Below are 23,113 nucleotides of genomic sequence, written 5' to 3'. Positions count from 1 at the left end.
CAGAGGTGGCAAACGGAAGCCGAGATTATTTTAAAATTAATTATCTAATCTCGTTCCTGTAGTCAATTTATAGCACACGCCGTCTAACGTACGATATTTATCGTCTGCTTTATAGGTAAGTCGTAAAATCGTTAATAATAAAGTTAATTACGTACTTTTATGTGTTTTTTTCGGAAAAATAATTTTTAATTACGTTACAATTATCGTTACCAGACGCCATTTCTTAACGTAAGGAAAGAGAACATCTTTATTATCTATCTGCTTTATCATTAGAATTACGTATTTTACATTCGAGTGTTTAGTTGAGGATTGTTTAGAAATAACTTTTCGGTCGTAATTAATTATTATCACATGTTCAATGAACAGGTTGATTGATGATGCCAAAATCAACAATAATAATAATAATAATTAGAACTGTATTAAGGATTTAAACTCAGCCCTAAACCGTAACATAGAACAGACCTTTCTTTCTCCACCAAATAATAAATTTGATTGTGTTCCAAGTTGCAAAATGTTTAGTTTATGCAAAAATTCTGTCTCGACCTGTGAGCTGATGTCGTGTAGTCAGTCACGAGTTTGCACCCAACCAGTGGGATCTTCAGGGTTTTCTTTGAGTGTTTGATGTATGAATGGGGCAAGTTTCCTGTAGAGATTCATCCATTCTCCTTTGCAGATTGTCCAATTGTTGCATTGCCTTACTTTCGTCAATCCGGTCTAGTCTTGACTTTAATCACTGCTTTACTGGTACAGTAGAACCTCGAAAACTCGGCTCTCGATAACCCGGCACTCCGGATAACTCGGCCACACCTTGGCAAGGCAAAAAATCCTTAGTTAATTCATTTTCATTATAGACAGCTTTATAAAAGTATAAAAGCTCTCATAAAGTATTTTTCTTAGGTCTGTCTTATCAGGTAAATTACTGTACACAGTGTATTCATTAATTTTCATTTTCATGTAGTAAAGGCTCTATGCCTTCATAAAGGACGTACTTTTCCTTTGTTTAAGGGTATTTGGGCAGTTTATTCTCTGTTATATTCTCAAGTAAACAATACATACAAGTACAGTACAGTATTTTCTGAGGAAACACTCGTACTTATTTTTTTAACCTCATTCCCGATAACCCGGCATTTTCACAAACTTCGGTCCACATTAGGCCGAGTTTTCGAGGTTCTACTGTATAAATTTATTATGATTATATGGTTATATATATCTGTCATTTTGTTAACAGTTATCGGGACTGCATTAATTAATGGGTATATCTGGCCGTGGATAGGGTGTTATCTTCTTAGGAGTCTTGTCACTGCTCGTTTCTAAATTTTTGTTCTCTATTGGTTTAATGCTTGTGAGACCCTTTTTTTGTCAATATGTAGGCTATGTTTTGATTGTGATCATTAAAGTGTGGTTGAAAACATTAATTCTATTAAATTGAACTTTGCTGGAATTTCATGCTGGTCTGCTTATTAGTTTTGAAAGTCATAAAAATTCAAGAAATTTTAATAGCCTGAATAAATATTTTATATCTATTTATCTGCTTAGTTGATGATATATGTTTATGAAACAGAAGTCATACTATATTATCAAAATGCATTAAATTAAAGTTTAAAATTGTTTTATGTATTTTTAATATAATCATTTTTAGATAAAAGATGGCAAAAGTTATGCGTGCTGCAAGAATACTAAAATTTGGAGGACCAAAAGTTCTTCAAGTTCAAAATGATGTACCAGTTCCAAGTATTTTGGATAATCAGGTAAGAGAATTTATTGAATTTCGGTGGGTGATCGGTTAACGAACAGTTCGGACTGCAAACAAATTGGACGTCAAACGCTTTCGCAAAAAATTTTAATTTTTAACTTAACTTATTTTTATCTTTAACTTCTGTTCTCTGAATTTTTGTAAGTGCTTTCTGAACTTTTTATTTAAAAAAGTGATAATATTATGGGGCCTAAAAAGAGTGAAGTGTCAAGAACTGTGTTCACTATAGAAACTAAGCAAGAAATAATAGTCAAGTTAGAGATTGGGAAGATGTCTGATATTGTAGACAGATGACTTCAACAAGTCTACAGTAGATACAATCTTAGCTAAGAAAGATATAATCAAAAAAGACTCAAGAAACAGATAAAGAAGTAACGAAAATTTTATCTGAGAAACAAAGATGTGCCATTCGTAAAAAAAATGCAGAGTTTGCTTTTAGTTTGTTATTACATGTAAATAAACATAATAAGAAAGTATATAATTTATTTATTTTTTTTTTTGGAGTCTCCAGAACAAATTAATCAAATTCCCACAAAAATCTATTGTTAATTGATAATTGGTTAATGAACAATTCAGATAGCAAATATAGTCTGGGAATGGATTATGTTCATTAACCAATTACCCACTGTATTTCCTATTTTTTTTTTTGTTCAGTATTGTTATATACAATTTTTCAAACTTTTAAAGATATAAAAATTTGTTTAAATTATAGAAACATTACAATAATACATTATATTCATTTATTGTATAATATTTCTAAACATATTCATTTAATTCATATTCTCAATAGGTTTTAGTACAAATTAAATCTGCTGGTGTAAATCCTATAGATACGTATATTCGTGAGGGAGCATCTGGAAATCCTCAGTTGCCTTATATTCTTGGTAAAGATGGTGCAGGTATAATTGAAGCTGTTGGGAAAAATGTAAAAAAAGTAAAGGTAAAGATGAAATTAGAATTAAAAAATTTGACATTCTTTTCAAGTAATTATCAATTAAATACATTTATATTAAAAAATCAGGTTGGTGATAGAGTCTTTGTTTGCATTTTACCAACCAATCGTCAAGGTACATATGCTGAATATGTTGCAGCGGAGGAAAAGGAAGTCTTTCCACTTTCTGAAAAATTAACTTTTCATCAAGGTGCTTCAATTGGAATTCCATATTTTACAGCTTTTAGAGCTTTATTCCTAAAGTATGTTATTTTTCAATTTACAAAAATTTTAAAATATATATAAATGTTATGTTGCTGTTGTGATTTATACATTCCTGTTTTGTATGACTGAAATATACTATTATTAATAATAATTAAAATATTTTATACATGAAAAAGTTAAAATAATAGGTTTGATTAAAATAATTCAGATTTGAAAAGAAAAAATCTAAGAACTTTTACCGTCAACAAATTGAATTGCTATCAGTAATATTTTTGTAATTGAGGATTTCTATGGAATAAGGTATCTAAGTGCACTTAGATACCTTATTCAATTAAGTGTTTTATTATGCGTACTGAGTAAAGTTTTATCAATATAAATATTCATTTCCCTTTCTATAATAAGCTCTTTACTCAAGTGTATTTAACATTTACATCTTACTTCTTAACAAACCTCTTCCAAAAAAACAAAAACAGTTTTTTGAGAATTCCTTAAAATATCAGAATTTAACTTAAGTATGTTTTTCTACAGATCACCTCATTTGCAATTGTGATAGAGGTAATGTTTAATTAAATTTTTATGAAAATAAATTTTTATCTTATAATTTGTAATCAAAAATATATATTATATCTGTTATGAGAAGAAAATTTATTTCTTTTTTTACAAAATAATGTTTTTAAAACAAAGATTGCTATGAGGTTGTTCCAAACTGGTAAAAAGGAAGACTGATATGAGCAGTGGTTGACCGTTGGAAAATTGAGGGGAAATTTCCAGTAGACTGTTCTCGTTATATAGGCTTATATATGTGGGCCTATATTTGGTATATATTTTCAGGCCAAATTTCATTGCCAATCTGATGTCAGATGTGACAAAAAGCTATACACATGGCTTCCACTTGTGCTACTTTTTTCTATTTTGTTGACATGCCTTACTTTTTCTACATTTTGGGTGTAAAATTTTGGATAAGTATATTTTTTGGCCATTTGTTATTCTAAACAGGAGCAAAAATTTTTGTAGATTTATGTTTTCAAAATTCTATAGTAGTTTTTCATTTTAGTTTGTTGTTGTCCACATTTCAGAGAAATATATCAACTATTCAGTGCCACATATATAGCAAGAATTTTAAAGCCAGTCAAATTAGATTGTTGTGTTATTTTGAAAAAATGTACTTAGATTGGCTGTCAAAATTTGTCTATACCTAAACAATAGGAACAAGTCTGATCTCAAGGTCAGCCAGAAAAAAAAGATGTTTGGACAAAATAGAAGATCTAAAACTATTAAGAATATTCAACTGGAAAATCATTTTGGCAGATAGAAAGAGCTGAAGAAAGATTGTATCTGTAGCAACTAATCAAGCACTAATTTTTGTATTTGGGGAATTACAGCTGATCATTTGAAGTACAAGACCAACTGGGGAAAATTGGAACTGCCTATTAATTTACATTTTATTTTCATACATTTCATGATTTATAAATATTTATTTTGAAATTAAATGTGATGAAACCCCTTTTACAAGAATAACTATAACAACCTATGGCATTTTCAAGAGGAATTTTCTGATTGTTCATTTAAGTGGGTGTTTACTAAGAGAGATTTTATTGCATTTTTTTTATTTCCTTTTACAAAAGATTTTGCAATCTCCTACTACTCAATGCAAACATTGAATGGTAGGAGATTGCAAAAACTTTTGTAGGATTAAGGATTGGCTTAACACAAAGGATGATAGATCCCATTTACTATTAGAAAAACATTTACAATGTAAAATGTTTTATAAAAACTTATTCTTTCTAGCTAAATAGATACTAAACTAACCTTTTCGCATATTTCCAGCAATTTTGATATAAACATGAAGCATACATTTTCGGCCTTGTTCAGGGGCCAGCATCAGGCTTTTTATCAGAGATTTTATAGCCAAACTTTTCAATTTTGAACACTTTTTGAAAGAAAAATGTTCTGGTGCTTTATATCAAAAAAACTATGCTAAATTTTCTAAATTACTTTATAATTACTGTATTTGAGGCCTATAAGACACACTTTTCCTATGTCTTAGAAGCTGAATTTGGCAATATAACACATGACAAAGATCATGATGATTGTGACAGTAATGAATCTGAAAAAATAAATTTGTTTTTTTTTTTAACTGAAGATTATGAATCAACATTATACATATGACTGGAGAGAATGAAATTGTATTCTGCTATAAAATGTATTTTGAGTACCTAAGTATATCTTCTTACTCAGATAGAGTACAATATTGAAGAATGCTGTCAATTTGTTTTTGTAATGGAAATATTATATTTTGTATTTAAGCTCCTCATTTGGAAACTAAGAGAATAAATAAAAATTACATTAAAAATTAAGAGAATTCACTACTATANGCTAAGAAAGATATAATCAAAAAAGACTCAAGAAACAGATAAAGAAGTAACGAAAATTTTATCTGAGAAACAAAGATGTGCCATTCGTAAAAAAAATGCAGAGTTTGCTTTTAGTTTGTTATTACATGTAAATAAACATAATAAGAAAGTATATAATTTATTTATTTAATTTCAATTTCTTTCTTAATTTTTAATGTAATTTTTATTTATTCTCTTAGTTTCCAAATATATATATACATTTCCCTTTGTTGGTGAAAGCCTTTCATACAGAATAATTAGGATAAGAGTAAGGAAACAAGGATGTTGTTCAAATTTTAATATATTTGTGAGAAGCTGGGGATTAGAGAGTAAAGCTCTAAACCCCTTTGATTGGTGTTAGGTTCTTAAAACCTGTTTATGTTGTCACTGGATGGCTAGGAGGACTATAAGTTGAGTGGGGAGGTCACAGATAAGTCAATAGAGTGACTAGTTTAAACAATTGGAGTCAATGCCAGTTTAACTAAACAGTAACTTTAATAGGAAAATAAAATTATTTACTATAACTAGCTATGATTACAATTATATGTATAGCATATAGCACATGCATCTCTATACGATTTGATATCTATGGGATATATACTGCCTTTAACTTAAGATTTAAGTCGACTGAGAGAGAGAGAGTTTACATAAATTGGTTAACTATCATAACTCTACTGTAATGGCCATTGTTCTAGGAGATAAATTATCTGTGGAGGATTGGGAAGACATTTGGAAAGACGCAAAATTCACAAGGTTAAAGATATTTCTTAGGGCAGGGGTTGCCAAAGTGGTCGATATGGAGCCCCAGGGGTCGATGCAACATCATTGGGGGGTCGATGCGGCTAAGGGGTTACAACCTTTTTTTTTTTTTTTGCTTAGACAGAGACCACAACCTATAACGGTTTTTTTTCTTTTTGCTCATACATATACCCTTGTAATAAAACTTTACAGTGGGGGTCAATATGAGGCTTTGGAAAGTGATTGGAGGTCAACGGTTAAAAAAGTTTGGCGACCCCTGTCTTAGGGACTGACTATGGTAGTACAGGAGTTGGCGAGTAGAGCTGCTTCTATGCTCTTCCTAGTATGTTTGCCCCAACAAGTGGGTGTCTGGCCATTATATCCCTCTCTGGTGTGGGAATTTGGTCTCACGACCTTATGTTTGTAGTGATGACACCTTCAGTATGTCATTGACAGGCCAGCTAGCACAGTGGGAATCTGACTTGTTGTTCAGACTCACACCGTGAAATTGTTTAACTTTTGAAACTTTCTCATATCAGTGAGAGGGGGAAGGGACTTGTTGGGTCAAAGACTCCTCCTTTTAACATGAGTTTCTTAGTCTATTGTTGACAGTTAAATTAACATTTGATCATCATCCGTTTTTAACTTTGTGAGAAATGGATGGTAATAAAGAAAAGTTTCTAGTAACGTGAATTTTCATTTGAAATTATAGAAAAACAGCTCCAAGCTTCTCACATTTATATTAATTAAATGGCCATAATACAAATCTTTTTTCATGCATGCATTACAGTACATAATTCATGCATAAATCACAATCATTCTGTATTTATGAAATACTCTGTATTCAATATTAAACAAAATGCCTATTTTTATATATTAGAGCAAATGCTAAGAAAGGAGAAACTGTTCTTGTTCATGGTGCAAGTGGTGCAGTGGGTTTAGCAGCTATACAGATGTGTAAACATTATGGCATGAAAACTCTTGCTACTGCAGGAACTTCAGAAGGGATAGATTTAGTTCAGAAAAATGGTGCTGATTACGTTTTTTGTCATAAAGATAAAAATTATTTGGACGAAATGATGGTAAATTTAAGTAAAATAAATTATAACTAATGTATTTATATACATTTTCTTAATTGTTGTTTAATTTTAGAAAGCAACTCAAAGTAATGGAGTAGATGTCATCTTAGAAATGTTATCAAATGTTAATCTTGGGAATGACCTCACCATTTTAGCTCCTCGTGGAAGGGTAATGGTAAGTGTATTATAAATGTATTTATATAGAATTCTTTTTTAGATTATATATATATATATACACACTAGAAGGTGGGCCCGGCGTTGCTTGGGCAAAAGTAACGATAACTAAGATAAAGATTATTACGTTACAGTCAACCTTACCCATTTTCACAGAATGCAAGAATTGGGTCCCCTTGTTTCCAGACTAATTAGAGAATTTTTAGATGGGTCTAAAAATATGTTCGATTTCACAGAATGCAAGAATTGGGTCCCCTTGTTTCCAGACTAATTAGAGAATTTTTAGATGGTTCTAAAAATATGTTCAATTTCCTGCAAAAACGAAAAAACTGCATCTGCGCCTGTAAATCTTGCACGTCGCTTTCTCTTAACAATTCCATTGTTATGTAACACTTCCATCAACAATGGAAGTGTTAAGCCTTAATCCTGTCTTTCTCCCCCGGGGGTAATTTCGAAAAATCCCTTCTTAGTGTGCATTCTCGTGAATACCCTAACTGTGTACCAAATTTCAACTTTCAACTCCTAATCGTTTGGGCTCGTATCCATAATGTATATAGAAGCCTTAATCCTGTCTCTCTCCTTCTGGGGGAATTTCGAAAAATCCCTTCTTAGTGTGCGTTTTTGTGACGTACTGTAACTGTGTACCAAATTTCAATTTTCAACTCCTAACTGTTTGGGCTCTGCGCTTATTATTATTATTATCAACCCATCTCGATTATATATAACACCCTGAATATATTCAGGGTGTTATATTCAGGATGTTTCAAAACTATGTCAGAAATGTAAAGGCAGGTAGAGGGCACCTAAATAAGCAGATTTTGTATAGGAATGTAGGTACGGAAATGCTGTGAGAGGGTACTGTTGAGTTCAGTGGATGAAAGTGCTTTACTGGCTTGAATTGTCATTCCCTGCATGGATTTTCAGCAACATGCATCGTTACACCAACGCTGAGCTTGCCAACATGCATTTCATATATGAGGCTGCGCAAGGAAATAGAGTGGCTGCTCAAAGGATGTACAGTACATGGAGCAATTTCTGGGTAGGAATCTGCCAGATTGCCAAACATTTGAGCATGTTCATCAGGAGTTGTGTGCAAGTGGATAGGTTTATGCTTCCAGGCATGATACAGGCACTGGAAGATATTGCAGATTGCCTGCAGTGAAAGAAGCAGTGTTACACACAGTAGAGGATAGTCCTATGACAAGCTCAAGAGCTGTTGGACGTGCGTTGGGTGTGAGCCATGCAACTGTTTGGAGGACTTTACATGAAGATGAAATGCACTTGTATCATTTGCAGAGAGTGCAAGCATTGACCCCTGCCGATTATCCTGTGTGTCAACTTTGCCTGCTTTTAGCTACAGCAGGCTGCATCCAATTCCACCTTCCCTGCGGATGTTTTATTCACTGATGAGGCTACTTTTTCTTGGTCGGGTATGTTTAACACCCATAATTCTCACCTTTGGGCTCATGATAACCCACATGGCACAAGAACACATGGCTACCAAGAAAGGTTTTCCATTAATGTTTGGGCAGGCATTGTGCACAATAACTTAGTAGGACCATACTTAGTAGGACTAGTCGTTTAACCGACCACACATATGACATCTTCCTACAAGAGGTCTTACTTGAACTTCTGGTCGATGTTCATCCAGCTGTTCGCGCACAAATGTGGTTCCAGCATGATGGAGCCCCTCAGCAGGAACATCAAGAATCACCTGTACACTGTCTACAGCCAGCATTGGATAGGACAGGACGGACCTGTTCCTTGGCCATCATACTCCTCAGATTTGACGTGCTTGGATTTCTTCTTTTGGAGTCACATTAAGAGTATGGTGTATGACAGTCCCATAACATCTGAAGAAGATCTGGTTGCCCAATTGTCTATTGCTGCTGGAAATGTGCATGACATGCCTGATGTTTTTAATAATGTACATCAATCCATGCGCCGCCACTGTGAATCTTGTATCGCTGTTGGTGGTCACTCTTGATAAATAAATTGTTGCTTTCCTTTGTCTTTACTTGTCTTTTCACTTACCATATATACAATTCTTTATCACTTTAACAATAATAATAATAATTTACTGTAAGCTATTTCCACATTCATTATTGATATAATTGTTAAATATACCATATGCCATATAATTATTATTAATTACATATACACCTATCCCTCTTTTTTACACAGTATTTTTATGCAATTTTGAAATAATGCAGTTGATAAATGAAAACTAATCCCATTTTTACATGATAAATTTTTTTTTTACATGGAAAAAGAATACTTGATTTTATTTGAAAATTTTTTAATACAATTTTTGTTAAAACAAAAAAAGTTACTCTTTTTGTTGAAATCAAGAGTTCATTTATCTTTTTTAAACACAGTACAATACTATACAGTGGTGGACAAAAATATTGGAACACTTGCTATTTTTGAATTTATTGTGAAATATAGTTAAAATAAAGTAATTGTTTTCAAAATAAAACTTGCATAGTTAAGAATAATATAAAGTATATTACAAAATTTTAAACTAAAATTACATAATGATATGTTCTTAGAAAATTAATGAAGTTTCCTATTCATCAAAACAAAGGACAAAATATTGGCACAGTTGAAGATAATGCTAAAAATATATTTCAATTTATATTTTGTAGTGGTTCTTAATTAATAACAGCTCTTAATCTCTTTGGCATTGAATGCACTAGTTTTTGCATGATTTCAAAGGAGATTTTTTTCCATTATTCAAGGAGAGGTCTTTGAAATGATCTAAGTTCAATATATCTTATTTTCTCATTCTATCATCAAGTTGTTTCCATAAATGTTCACTAGGATTCAAATCTGGAGATTGTGGGTGATGTTTCAGTGTGTGAGGTGTATGATAAAGTAGTCATTGATGGACAATATGAGTCAGATGTTTATAGTCATTGTCCTGCTGAAAGTAAAAGCCATCATCCAAATTTAGTTTATTTGCACTTTACTGAAAGATTTTCCTTGAGAATACCATCATTTTATCCATTGTATTGTCTATGAATACAAGTTTTCCCACATCAGTAGCTGACATGCAACCTCATACCATCACACTGCAATTCCCACATTTTACTGTGACTTGTGTTGGGTTTTCTCCAAAATAAATTTTTTCCATTGTTGTGAATTAAAGTGAATTTACTTTCATTTGAAAACAACACTCTAGACCAGGGGTGGCCAAAACGAGGCGCATGCGCCAAACTTGGCGCATTGGACGATTACAAGTGGCGCTTCAGTCAGTTCTGAGCAACATTGCCAGATTTGGCTTCTTTGCAATTATGAATATTACATAGAAAATTAATTTTTTATAGTCTGTCTTGGCAAGTTCATTTGTTGCACAATTCGTTGCAATCAACTTTACAGATAAAATGAGTGTTCTCCACATAGTAAATTACAGTGTATGCATGTATGTTTATTTTCGATCAGTTTACAGGTGTCTAAATGACAGTGCTAACGTCCCACGATAGTGCTACCGTCCGGACTGTCCGGGAATCGGAATCGGAATCGGATTAGACTACTAACTTCTTTTCCCGAGTAGTTCCTGCAACACCTGTTGACCTTTTGTTTTTGTTTTTTTTGCCTGTATGATACACGATACATTCGTGTTCATGTACGTACACCACTGATATCTTAAAGAACTATTTTATACGGGTAACTACACTACAACTGCATTTTTCATTGCTTGTTCTGTGGCAAAACTGAATTTTCGTCTTATAAATTGAAATACCTAATTAAGGGGTGGCCGAAATTTTTCTCCACCCCGGGCGGCTAACACTCACGGTACGCCACTGCGCATCTGAACTCGTCTATCAAAAAATTGGCGCATGGTATGCAAAAAGTTGGCCACCCCTGCTCTAGACCAAAATGAATTATCTTTATTTATATGTTCTTTTGCAAAAGCAAACCTCCTCTTTTAATTAATTTATATGGTTTTCTTCTGGTTACTCTCACTCTATAACCAGCATGATGAAGGATTCTGTGAACAGTTTTCGGATGAACCACCTTATTGAAATCTTCCCTTATCATCATTGCAACTTCAATTTTTTGGCTTCTTGACTGAACAGACATTTTTCTCTCCTCTGGGAGTAAGTTCTGTGGGCGACCATATCTTGGTTTATTTTCGAAGCCTCAAGTTGGTTTAAAATGCTTATTTATACTTCTTACAGTAAACCTGCTCTTTTTAACTATTTTCCCAATTTCTGAATATGCTTTGTTAAGACTACACAAATGTGAGATGATTTTTCTTTCTTCTGTTGTTGTTTCAGTACCTGTACTATTTATTTTGGTAATAACAAGTAGATTGAAATAATAATTTTCATACATGATACAGTTAAAAGAATCATTGGATTTCATATATCACCATACTGGATATAAAAAATGACATAGATAAAACAAATTTGCTTAGATATCATCACTGTGCCAATACTTCTGTCAGTTCAAATCATGTATGTAAACTTTCAAAGCCATTTATGTATGTATGTTATCAGCCAAACCCAATTTTGGGCCAAACTAGTTTAAATACTTTAGTCTTAATTAGTTTGACCTTGGCTGAACTGATTTATGTACTACAAATTGGTGCCAGTGAAAAAAAATTATTTTGTGTAATTCGAAATGCCACCACAGTACACCTGGTGGTTAAAATGTACCTAGGTAACTCCAATGGTGGTGCTTCGGTTAGGTTGGTTTAGTTCGGTTAACTACATTTTTAGTAGACATTTCCTTTTTTTTCTTTTGTTCAAGAACTATCGTGGATCAATAACTAGTGATGTTAAACAATGGGCGGCCTGCCAGCGGCTCCCCTCCAGGAGGAGTCTGCCGGGAGCACAAACAGTCCGAAGTGTTGTCATTGGGGTTATCTAGGTACACTTTAACCCACCCTATAAAAATAAATAAAAGATTAAATATTTTATATGTTACACTAAGAAACACAAACAAGTTCATTTTTAATTTTTGTTTGACTTTGAAAGTTATTTTTATTATTTTGTTTGAAGTTTTGAAAATATTTTTGAAAGTTAATTACCTTTAAAAGTGCATGGCTTAATAAAAAAAATACAAACTGATAAGTACTGATTAGCTTATTTTTATTTTATAGTTTTGCATAAGTGTTGTGTCACTTCTAATCAATACCGTTTTTTATAATTAAGTAGACTATGTTTGAATAAATACAGTAGACTCTTATAACACTGTTGATAATTCCGTTTTATATGAATTCCATGTTGTATGAGTCACTTAGATTTTACAAATATGTGTGCCGGTTGTGAATGGCTCACATATTTGTAAAATCTAAGTGACTCATATAACATGGAATTCAAATAAAACGGAATAATCAACAGTGTTATAGGGGGTTCTACTGTATTGTTCATCTAATTGATTGCCTTTTTAATTTTATTTTAACCATTAATAGACTTAAATCAGGCCTGGCCAACCCATGGCCTGTCACATTAAATTGTGTGGCCCACTAAGCGATATTATATATCTATTAAAATTTTCATTTTCATTTTGTGTATACCAAAACAATTAAATAAATGAAAATTTGCATGTGTCATTGTTATAATGCGCAAGTGTGAGCACAAACTCTTGGTATAACAATGAAATCTTATTCATTTTTTATTTGTTTTACTTTTTTAAAAGCATGTTTACCTAAATTGTGGCCCATTGTAATGTTACGCTTGATCAAAGTGGCCTGAAAAACAATTTGGGTTGGCCAGACCTGACTTAAATAATAATTCTAAATCAGTTTGGCCTGAAATCGGGTTTGGCCAGTAACATGTATACTTTCAAAGCCAAAAATACTTAAATATTCATCACATAATAACACTAAATAAAAATAGCATCTAATTATTAAATGAAAATTTCACAGGGCTACAAGAAAATTTAAGAAGTGACTGTGTGCCAATACTTTTATCCATCACTGTATGTGCATCAAAGAATACTTACTATATGTCAATGTAATGTTTACTATATTTACGTACAAATAATGTTAATGATGAATGATGATAGGAAAAAAAAGGCTTGTTTCTTTTGTAAATTCCTTTTTATCATTCCATTAAAGTTCTGAATCCTATCATGTATTTTTCTGTGATATGCATGCACTGTATGTTTTTATGCCATGTTCTTTGGAACGTATCCACTGTGCAAAATGGGGATAGGTGTGTCATTTATAATAATGTAATTTTCTGAAAGTAACCTGCATCTTTCAAATTGGCTTTTTAAACAAAAATAGTCAACAGGTTGCTTCACCTTTTTAGTTCTTCCCATTTTTTGAATATCAGTTAAAATGCACACTGATGTAATTACAGTAGATCCCCCTATAAAACCGTTTCCTATAGTTATGATTCCTATAAAAATTGTGGCAGTATCCGTAAACAACGGTAAAAATAACTCCTATAATACGTAAAACGTCATCGGGCAGCCGAACTACTTTCCCGCCGTCCGTAGTGCCACGCTACGGACGTTTAGGCGGATAAATTGAGTTTAGTATCGTCTGTTCATATAATTATATATAAATTAGGTACTGTACATATAATTATATATTAATTTAATTTATTGTAACTTTATTATAATTAAATATATATTTTTCGCCGTCTAGCGTCACGCTACGGCGAGTTAGGCGACCTATCGTCTGTCCAGTACTGTAATTTTATACATTTCTTGTGAAAGAAACATTTCTTATTTAACGGCCATAAAAATTATTTATATTAAGGATGTCTCCAAAGGTCAACGAAGTTTTCGCAGAAAAATAATATCAGAAATCGCGGCCGCGATTTGATGCGCTGTTCCGCGACGAAACCAAGCTTCAGTAACGGGCGTAGTCGAACGGTACACACTCGGTAAGCAATCCTACAATTTTTTGTTTATAACGTAGTTTATACGGATTATTTTCAAAAAAATATACGTATTTTGGAAATGTTGAGTCGAATTAGTCTAGAATCGATTAATTTTATGAAAGAAAACCTTTCAAACAGCCGTAGTCCGTAAACTATGATTCCTACAAAATTGATTCATAAAGAACGGAACGTATCTACCGTCTTATAGGGGGATCTACTGTAAATATTTCTACTTCAATTTGTATCTTGAAAACTTGTAATTAGTTCTAAATAATTCTCTGCATGCCATTATAAGTTGACTAACATTTGATAAAATTGAAATAACTCTCAAACCCAAGTTATTGAAGATTATTGGCATCAAAAGTTAGATGTTATTTTAGCATTTATTTAATTGTTTCTTAAACTCTGTTGATACTAGTATGTAGTACTATGCTGGACTAAGTTCAATGTATAGTACCAAATAAAAATGCTATTTTGTTTATAAGCAGCTAGATAAAGGGATAACCCAATATACCAGCACAACCTGACTGAAAATTTCTGACAATTTAGACAAACCCAAATTGACAGATGGACCAGATTTGAGTCTGGACAATAAAGTGCCACCCTATTGGCACTTTTACCAATTGGCCATTCAGCCACATCTTAATTCTTTGATCATTTAGTTATAACAGTTTTATTACATTAGCATATTTTTTGTTTAATTGTCTCATTGTAGATAATTGGCAGTAGGGGAGATGTTGTGATCAATCCGAGAGCAATGATGTTTCCCGAAACAACTATAACTGGAGTTGCACTGATGTCTTCTTCTGATGTTAGTTATTTTCGTAAGTAAATCAATAATTTAAAAATGATTTGAAGTTTTACAAATAACATTTTGTAGGAAGAGTGGGAGAAAATAGGGTCGGCAGTTTGTTCGGGTTTGGAAGAAGGTTGGTTAAATCCAGTCATCAATAGAATTTATCCTTTAAAAAATGTTGGAGATGCTCATCACGATATAATTCATTCAAAAGGAGCAAAAGGAAATCTTGTCTTATCATTAGACTAAATAACACTTATGTTGAACTTTTTTAATAATTTTATATTAAAAAAAGTGAACACATTATGAAAAACGATTTTAAAGTAATGACAAGATTTTGTAAGTAAAGCTAAAATTATTTTTATTAATATTATGTACTGTAGAGTCCTGGAAACTGAACTCTCAATAACTTGACATTCTGTAAAATTTATTGTGTCATCCAAAAAATAAAGAAATAGAGGTAAAAATTGGATTACATATAATTTAACACTAGTATCAAATAAATTATTATTCTTCACTAGTGACACAGGCACAAATAGCATCAATTCCACATGTTAACAAAGGATATAACCCTTTTCCTAAGGTGCCAATGCAAATATCACTAACTTGAAAGTAGCATCCAATATATTTTTTAATTGCAAGTATAAATAATCACTATTGGTACATAGTTAGTATGTATATGAATTTGCACATAGCTGGATTTTCTTAAAGGTATATTTAGACTAGTATCATTTCTATCTATAAAACTTGTCACCTTCTCTGTTCACCTTGAGTCAAGTTTGTGGGACTCTGCTGTAATATGTTGTAATAAATTATAACTTTTTTATTGTATTAAAAATACTTGTAGCTTTTCCATTATATTCTGAAACAAAATATAGCTCAATTTCTTGAAGTGGCCAAAGAATCTAAATGGTAAGACTATAATAGTACTGTTACTTAATGATTTATATAATCCAGTAGTCTAGGTCCTTAGAATGTGGTTTAAAAATTAACAAAATCATTTTTTTTCACTTGTCTAGCCAGTCCACTAATTTAACAAGTAAATTTTCACTCTTGAAAAATGTCTCTCTGTTTTTTGTAGCATGTTAAGTATCAGTTGAATGAAATTGATACTAATCAAAAAAAGATGTTTTTTATATGAACATTTTCATGTATAACAAATTCATTCATTAAATACGTGACACACAAGGAATTCAATAGTTTGGGGTTTTAACACTTTTCATAAAGCTACGAACCGCCATTGTCAAATATTCATCTCTGCAGACTTGAGTATCGTATAAAAGTTAGAATTTGAAGATTCATACAATCTGACAAGTTTTAGTTGTTGATGGTTTTAAAATCTTATTTAATTTTTACTTATTGTGAATTCTAATACGTTATTAAAAAGTGGAAAAACATTTATTATTATTAATTTTATTCTGCCATTTCTAGTTTAAGGGAAAATAAATTTGAAGTTTTCATTTAAGTATCCAAAAAACAAAAAATTGCATCATCACTTCATTGAATTAGAGTAGTGGCTACTTTTTTTATGTGCCAAAAGTATAGCTTATATTATTGCAATAGAGGATTAGCTGATAGAAATCACATTGATTAATATGCCATTTAAGTTAACACTTCAAGAACCCCTTCAGATAAGTCTGACTTAGCAGTGCTACTTACTTACAAATTTACTATTGTAAATAACTGTGGATCAGATTTTGCAATGGTTTTTGGTGGATGCAAAAAATGGAGCCACTTGTGAGAATCTGGGGAGGTGAAATAAGATCCTTTCTATAAATTTAAAAGATTTCTCCAAACTTCATTTAATAATTTACAAAATTATTATATTTTTGTTAAAATGACACATTTGTGTGGGAAATTGAGGAGAAAAAAGGAAATAAATTTTCCTTTCCATCCATCAACTTCTCAGGGCGAGTTCTTATCATAAATTTTGACATCTGTTAGTTTGAGCCATCCCTAATATCCTGTCATATAGATTGGATTTTTCCCCTTTTATCTCATAATCCCTTCCAAGTCTTGGTGCAAACACTCCCAGAAGCCAAACCCTCATCTGTCACCTCTATGATAAGATGGATAGTTGGATGATGGTATGCGACAATCATTCTGGACTATGGAAGCTGGCTGGCTGTCACAGGCTTCTCCGGGACAGGAGACACTGTACTCAACCTTCCTGATGATCGCCCTGAACTTCCCATGACAATCATTTTTATAAGATCGTCGTTGGCACTGAGCCAACTGGTCGTTCACTCATTATGATGACTAATTAGCACACACACATTGACTAATGAATAAACGGACAATGACTTGCCTTTCTTCCTTCCTACCTTGTCGATGTGCAAGATTTGACATCTGATCTATTTCCGTTATAATGTGCGATAATTTTTTTCATCCTCGAATGTAAAAATATGTTAAACTCAGAAATTTATGCCCTCAAAACCCTCATGCTCACACTACTTTCCATTTTCTTTAAAATTATACGTCTTCTGGACAGTATACTTTTAACATTCGAATTTACTCTCTCTCTCTCTGTATTAAATTTCTCTAGACCGACATGGGGCTCACAGATGAATCCAGAATCAACTTTTCTCTTCGAATAAGTGGCTTCCTCTGAAAGGGACTTAATTGCATGCAAAGTTATAATGGACATTGTATTCATTCTTAATTTGTATATTATCATCACAGTTTGATACTTATGAAATCAAATTTTAAAATACAATAGTTTATAAGTGTTTTCCTTTTTACGTATCAAATAAATATTTCATCAAAAGAAAAATACTTTATTTTCACAAAAATTATATCTGGAAACAATGGCTGATGATGATTATATGGTCAGATATAAATGACATCAGCCATTGATTTACAGGAATTTTAAATTATCAAAGGTTATAATTTTTTTTATTAAATTAAATTTCTGCCAATAGCAAAAAATAAATGAAGTTTATAAACAATACTTTCTTAACATCAGTAAAATATACAAAATTACAATGGAATATACATGGGTCATATTTTTTTCTCTTATCGTACAGCCGACTTTAAACAAATCTTACAATTTATTTACAGACATTAAATATATAGAGAATGAAATTTGATGAAAAATAATTAGGAGTTAGAGATTTTCGAAATTGATTGTCATGGGTTTATCAAAAGAAAAGGAAAAAAACTAAATCTTTTAAGTGCATTTTATTACTTCTGGGATGAATTTTTATTTAAATGACAAGATAAAGAACATTGTATGTAGAAAACACTTAATTTATCATTAATATAGTAATTCAATAAACTGATTTTATTTTTTAATAGGAAAAATACCTTGAATCTTTGAATTTTCAGCTTTTGAATGACAAACATATTTTGGAGGTAAGTGCAAGAAAATTCAAACGGCTCGCAGTTGCAAATGAATGATTTGTTAACATCTTTTTAATTGTGAATACATTGACTGGATACTACAGTGGTACTAAGAAATATTTCTCATCTTGTACGCATTTAAGTTGCCTCATCTGAACCCGTGTCTTATTTTTGAAACGTAAGTGATATTGTTTAATAATTTAGAAAATATCTCTCATATATTGATTCAAACAATTACTAATATCTTAGTACTTTCTGTTAACTGAATGTCATAAATTCAATTTATGAAAAATGTAAACTTTACTTCAGGTTTATAATTATTAGGATTTCATACAATTCTACTTTTTGATTTGAAAAAAACTAATTAAAAACCATAACTATTATTTGAACATATGGAAAAGAAAAAAGAAGTGGAATTTGGATAGATTCAAGAGTTATGTGGAGAATGATTCTGGAGACTTCCCCTCCTGAAATTAGCTGCTTATGATTTGTTAAACATTAGTGGTAAGATATTTTTTAGGTTTTGAAGGCAATAAAATAATTTAGTTAGTGATGACCTATGTCAAGCTACAATTTTATAGTAGTATTTCAATGGCTTATACAACTTTGAAAACACGTTGTAGATCGACCCAGGTCGTCACTTAATCTCATTCAATGTAAATATTTGTTAAACCAAACAGACTGGAAAGAAGTGCAGTTTGTGGTCCTATTTTTTTGGTTTGAAAGAAAATGATACTACAATGAAATGAAACTGTCATAAAAACATGCGTTGTTTGGTCTACTTGATTAGTTGCAAAAGTGCACACAGTACTGGACCAATTATCTGGCAAGCTTATGCCCAGAAGTGATTTGGATTTCTGGACACAGGCTTTGTATAAAATATACCATACTTAAAACATTAAATAAATACAATTTTGTTCCCAACTTTCCATTATTTAACCAATACACTTAAATCTGTTTCAGCTTAAATATAGGATACCATGTATAATAATGTAATATTTAGGATGAAAAGTAAACTGTAGGTGACAAATGCAGCCTACTGGATTTCTAAAAGCCAGATTAGTACACTAACAGTCCAATTAAGTCATAGCACAAAATCAAATTAACAAGAGTATTTAAACATGAAAAATTTCAACAAACTTACTCTTCCTTAGTAATGCCTTACTGGAAAATGTATCATCAACTGTTATAATTTATATAAATACTTGAACAAAAGTATACATATAAATTCAAATCTATTTTGCCGAATGCACATTAATGAAATTTAACATTATTGCCTTCTATTTTATGCAAATGAATTATACTACTGTATAATTATTAGAACAATGATTTAATTCATGTTGACATCTGCTACAAATATTGATTTATTTATCAATAATAATTTGCTTTATAATTCTCCTTGTTACATTGCAGTATTAACAAAGAATTCGTCAAATTATAAATGTTGAAACTACAGCCAGAAAGAGGATAATCATCCCATGCAGCTATTTGTAACAAAAAATCTGTTACAAAAGTCATCATGCATCCAAACTGACAACAACTATAATTTCATCTCATTGAAACATCTCTATCTCGTTTTTATTTTTTTGTGTGCTTGGAATAAAAGTTCTATACTCCGACAAAACTTGATAATTATTACAAAAGAAAGATGAATCGTCCAATCCAAGATCTTTGTGATTATCATCAAGATACTTTTCATAAAATGCATTTCTGATAACGCTGAATAATTGTTCTTTCGTCAAATACTGCATTTATCTTGTGTTACAAGATATCTAGGACAACGGGATACTAGGCCACATTTAGGCATTTTATAAATAAATAGTAAATGTAATGATTTCAACTATATTTTTTAAAGGAATATAATGATTTTCAATATTGATTCTCTGAAAATGCAATGGATATCAATATACGAAAATATATACCTCGATAGAAGAATTGAAGAATAGTCTGAAATCTAAAGTCTATGTTAAAATACTTTTAACACAAGAATATACCTTAAGGGTAAAAATGTTTTCAAAATACACACAAAACAAAATATTCAATTAAAACCATGATGATTTTCCCTTACAAAGTATTATCCCACAATATTTTATATTTTTGGAGAAAAGTAAAACCAAAAATCTAATACTGGTTTATCAGGATTGTTATCAGCAATAGAATAATGGGAAAAAAGTATAATGCATATTATAAAATGCACTTAAAAGTACATTAAAAAATATATAAATTTTCATGTAAATGCTCTTAATAAATCAGTTATATGGAAAAATAACGTACATCTATGAATAAAAGCCGACTAATTAACGACATTACAAACACTTCGTATATTAATATATTGAAAGTTTCCTATTCTCAAAAATGGGATCAATCTTTATACAGTAAGTAATGATGATTGAAAAAATAATGAATTATTTGTACATGCATCATTAATAAAATGGTTGGTGGAATTTATCTCCTCAAAATTTAAGTTTACCTATTTAATAATGGCAATAATCTATGGGATGAGATTCATAAACAACATTAATATAAAGAATATAGATTTGTTTGGACCTACTGAAAAGTGCACGGAAATGATTATGACAATTATGCCATAATTTACGATAATCGAGGACCGATTTTAATCTTTCAGAACAAGCTCGCTTCTCATGATGCTCGCGTCTTGGTCGGCCAGACTGTTGTCAGACAGGTCGCTGTGCATCTGCGAATAATATAGCACTTGCTGGTTCATCAGTTCCGTTTCTTCTTTGCCCAGCTTCTGTCTGGACATGCAACTGTTCCACCACTGAACAACTTTAAACTCTACGATATAATAAATATAAAATTAATTACACACGACCCGTTGCAAAAATACATGTATATTTTTTAATAAGTATACCTTGATAAGGTGTTGACACCGATCCGGCCAACCACAGCGACATGTACGTAATGACGGATAAGAAGCAAAGTATTAAACTAATCACTAAAAAACTAATTGGACCCTTTCTTTCAAATTCCTGCAATTATTAATCAAATTATTAGAACGATTAAAATTTACATAAAAATCTTAAAATATCATACATATGCATTTTGTACTCACGTGACCTACAATAACCGGTAACGACATTTCCCCAGTAGCGGCACTAAACACGAGCACACTAGTAATGGTGGCTAGGGATATAGTTAAATAAAGCTGTTTAAGTATATATATAAGAATAAAAATTCTACTTAATATTTTTGTAAACAATAAAGACTTACGAGTTACATTGATATATTTTTCTGTTAGAGAAAGTGCTGTTGGAAACACGCTGCTCATAAAGAATCCCATAAGACAAGTACCAATAATAAGCATAATCTGATTATACCTCAATGCTAATATCATCAAAACACCAAATGTACATCCAATCTGGAATATTAAAATATAATATAACAAACAACTTCAAGAAGAACAAAATCAAAAAGTTAACCATCTGGCTAACTTTTTGATTGAAAATAAGCTAAATAAGATCAATTAATCTGTATCAGTATTACAGGTAAGGCCAGCTTGTAAAACTTTAATTCGTGAAGATGGTCAAGGCATAACTAGGGTTGCCACCTATCCGGGTTTGACCCAGAGACTCCTGGATTCAGTGAGTTATCTCCGGGGTTAATTAATATTTCTCCAGGTTGTGCAAGTTGAAATGAATATTTACAAAATTATATGCAAACCGTCGCATATATTTCTTTCCCCATGTACCAAATTACTAGTGTGGTAATCATTGGCTTAAAGACATAACGTCTATAACTGGCATAGGCACAGTGCTGCTGCATGCTATGTAGTTGTACTCTTTCTTGTGACTGTTCTGTCAAGAGATGTCTATTGAGAGTGAAATGATATAGCCTACATAGGTGACAGTTTGATAATCAATGTTCATGTTGGTTGATGATTAATGGTAAGTTTTAGTATATACCGTATTTTGACGAGTATAAGTTGCACTTCTTTTACTACTTTTCGGGGCTCAAAATCATGGTGCGTCTTATACTCGATAGGTAACCATTTTTACAGTGAAATTACCTACAATAGTGGTCCACTCTAGGGACCAACCTGTGCAGAGGTCCCTCAACCGAATGGCTAGAGTACCTAGATTACAAGAGTAGTGACACACGAGTCATCGCCGCCATGTTCTGTCGACTGTCATCACGTGACCTCCGAGTTTACATTAAGAAATGACGATTCTTTCAGTTTAATAAAGGTATCGATTCACCCATCCGCCATATTCTTGAATAAAAAAATGAATAAAATGCATCTTTAGACAATCCCATTAAAACAATTTTTTTCTAAATTTTTTGTCTCAAAATAGGGGTGTGTCTTATACTTGACAGCGACTTATATTTGTCAAAATACAGTAGTTAGAGTCAGACTGGAGCAGGTTAAACAGTATTACATAACAAATGTATATACAGTGAAAACTGTTTAGGCGACCACCTGCATTCGACGGGCACCTGTCAAAACGGGCAAAAATTTCTGGCACGGAATAGTTTATCCATAGAGTCTTCGTATAAGTTACCTGTATTAAACGACCACCCGTGTAACACGACCGCGGGCATCGATTTTTGGTCCGAAACAACATACAACACCTGTAATAAGCGACCACTTTCGCGAATGTATCTGGTCTAAACTATTGTAAGAACCCATTTCAATAATGTTTCCACCTCCTAATATAATGAATTAGTCTGAACTCTCGTTCGAAGTTCGAACCCATCCCGGTCACTTCTCCCACCCTCGAAATTAGATGCAGGTGTTAATAAATTAGTGTAGCAACAAAGGAAATTCATTTCAGTTTGTTGGAAAATGTACAAAAAGCAAAGTGCTGTCATTAGAAGA

General features: G+C 31.8%; 2 protein-coding genes across 5 annotated transcripts in view; one reads left to right on the top strand and one right to left on the bottom strand.

Annotated features, from left to right (window-relative positions):
- LOC111635675 (quinone oxidoreductase-like) lies at window positions 1-20,018 on the top strand. 4 transcript variants are annotated; one of them, XR_002758418.1, is made up of 11 exons: window positions 1-115; window positions 1,640-1,748; window positions 2,544-2,693; window positions 2,775-2,947; window positions 6,921-7,122; window positions 7,193-7,294; window positions 14,854-14,949; window positions 15,019-15,273; window positions 17,995-18,454; window positions 18,678-18,780; window positions 19,690-20,018. XR_002758418.1 is itself a non-coding variant. In XM_023380704.1 (8 exons), exons 2-8 carry the CDS (start codon window positions 1,647-1,649, stop codon window positions 15,181-15,183), a joined length of 990 nt encoding a protein of 329 aa, XP_023236472.1. In that variant the 5' UTR covers window positions 1-115; window positions 1,640-1,646; the 3' UTR covers window positions 15,184-15,775. The 4 variants fall into 4 exon arrangements, 2 of the variants coding, with proteins under 2 accessions (XP_023236472.1, XP_023236473.1); XR_002758417.1 differs by lacking the exons at window positions 18,678-18,780; window positions 19,690-20,018 and having other exon boundaries at window positions 17,995-18,497; XM_023380704.1 differs by lacking the exons at window positions 17,995-18,454; window positions 18,678-18,780; window positions 19,690-20,018 and having other exon boundaries at window positions 15,019-15,775.
- Window positions 19,101-23,113, bottom strand: part of LOC111635673 (major facilitator superfamily domain-containing protein 4A-like) — a 20,103-nt gene continuing 16,090 nt past the window's right edge. The window contains exons 8-11 of the mRNA XM_023380703.1: window positions 21,508-21,655; window positions 21,350-21,420; window positions 21,149-21,266; window positions 19,101-21,072 (exon numbers count right to left, since the gene is read on the bottom strand). Of these exons, the coding sequence (XP_023236471.1) occupies window positions 20,891-21,072; window positions 21,149-21,266; window positions 21,350-21,420; window positions 21,508-21,655 (519 nt within the window). The 3' untranslated portion in view covers window positions 19,101-20,890. The remainder of the gene's footprint in view (window positions 21,073-21,148; window positions 21,267-21,349; window positions 21,421-21,507; window positions 21,656-23,113) is intronic.

This window comes from Centruroides sculpturatus, unplaced genomic scaffold, assembly GCF_000671375.1.
Source record: "Centruroides sculpturatus isolate CEXI.00-Female unplaced genomic scaffold, Cexi_2.0 scaffold875, whole genome shotgun sequence".
Taxonomy (NCBI): domain Eukaryota; kingdom Metazoa; phylum Arthropoda; class Arachnida; order Scorpiones; family Buthidae; genus Centruroides; species Centruroides sculpturatus.
The sequence above is the reverse complement of the archived record's forward strand: the minus strand, read 5'-3'. Positions and strand labels throughout refer to the sequence as shown.

Bases quoted from the DNA above. Each gene is read 5' to 3' on its own strand.
- LOC111635675 (XM_023380704.1), top strand. From the start codon at position 1,647: ATGGCAAAAGTTATGCGTGCTGCAAGAATACTAAAATTTGGAGGACCA. The intron at 7,123-7,192 runs GTAAATTTAAGT...GTTTAATTTTAG, and splicing joins ATTATTTGGACGAAATGATG to AAAGCAACTCAAAGTAATGG. The intron at 14,950-15,018 runs GTTAGTTATTTT...AACATTTTGTAG, and splicing joins CACTGATGTCTTCTTCTGAT to GAAGAGTGGGAGAAAATAGG.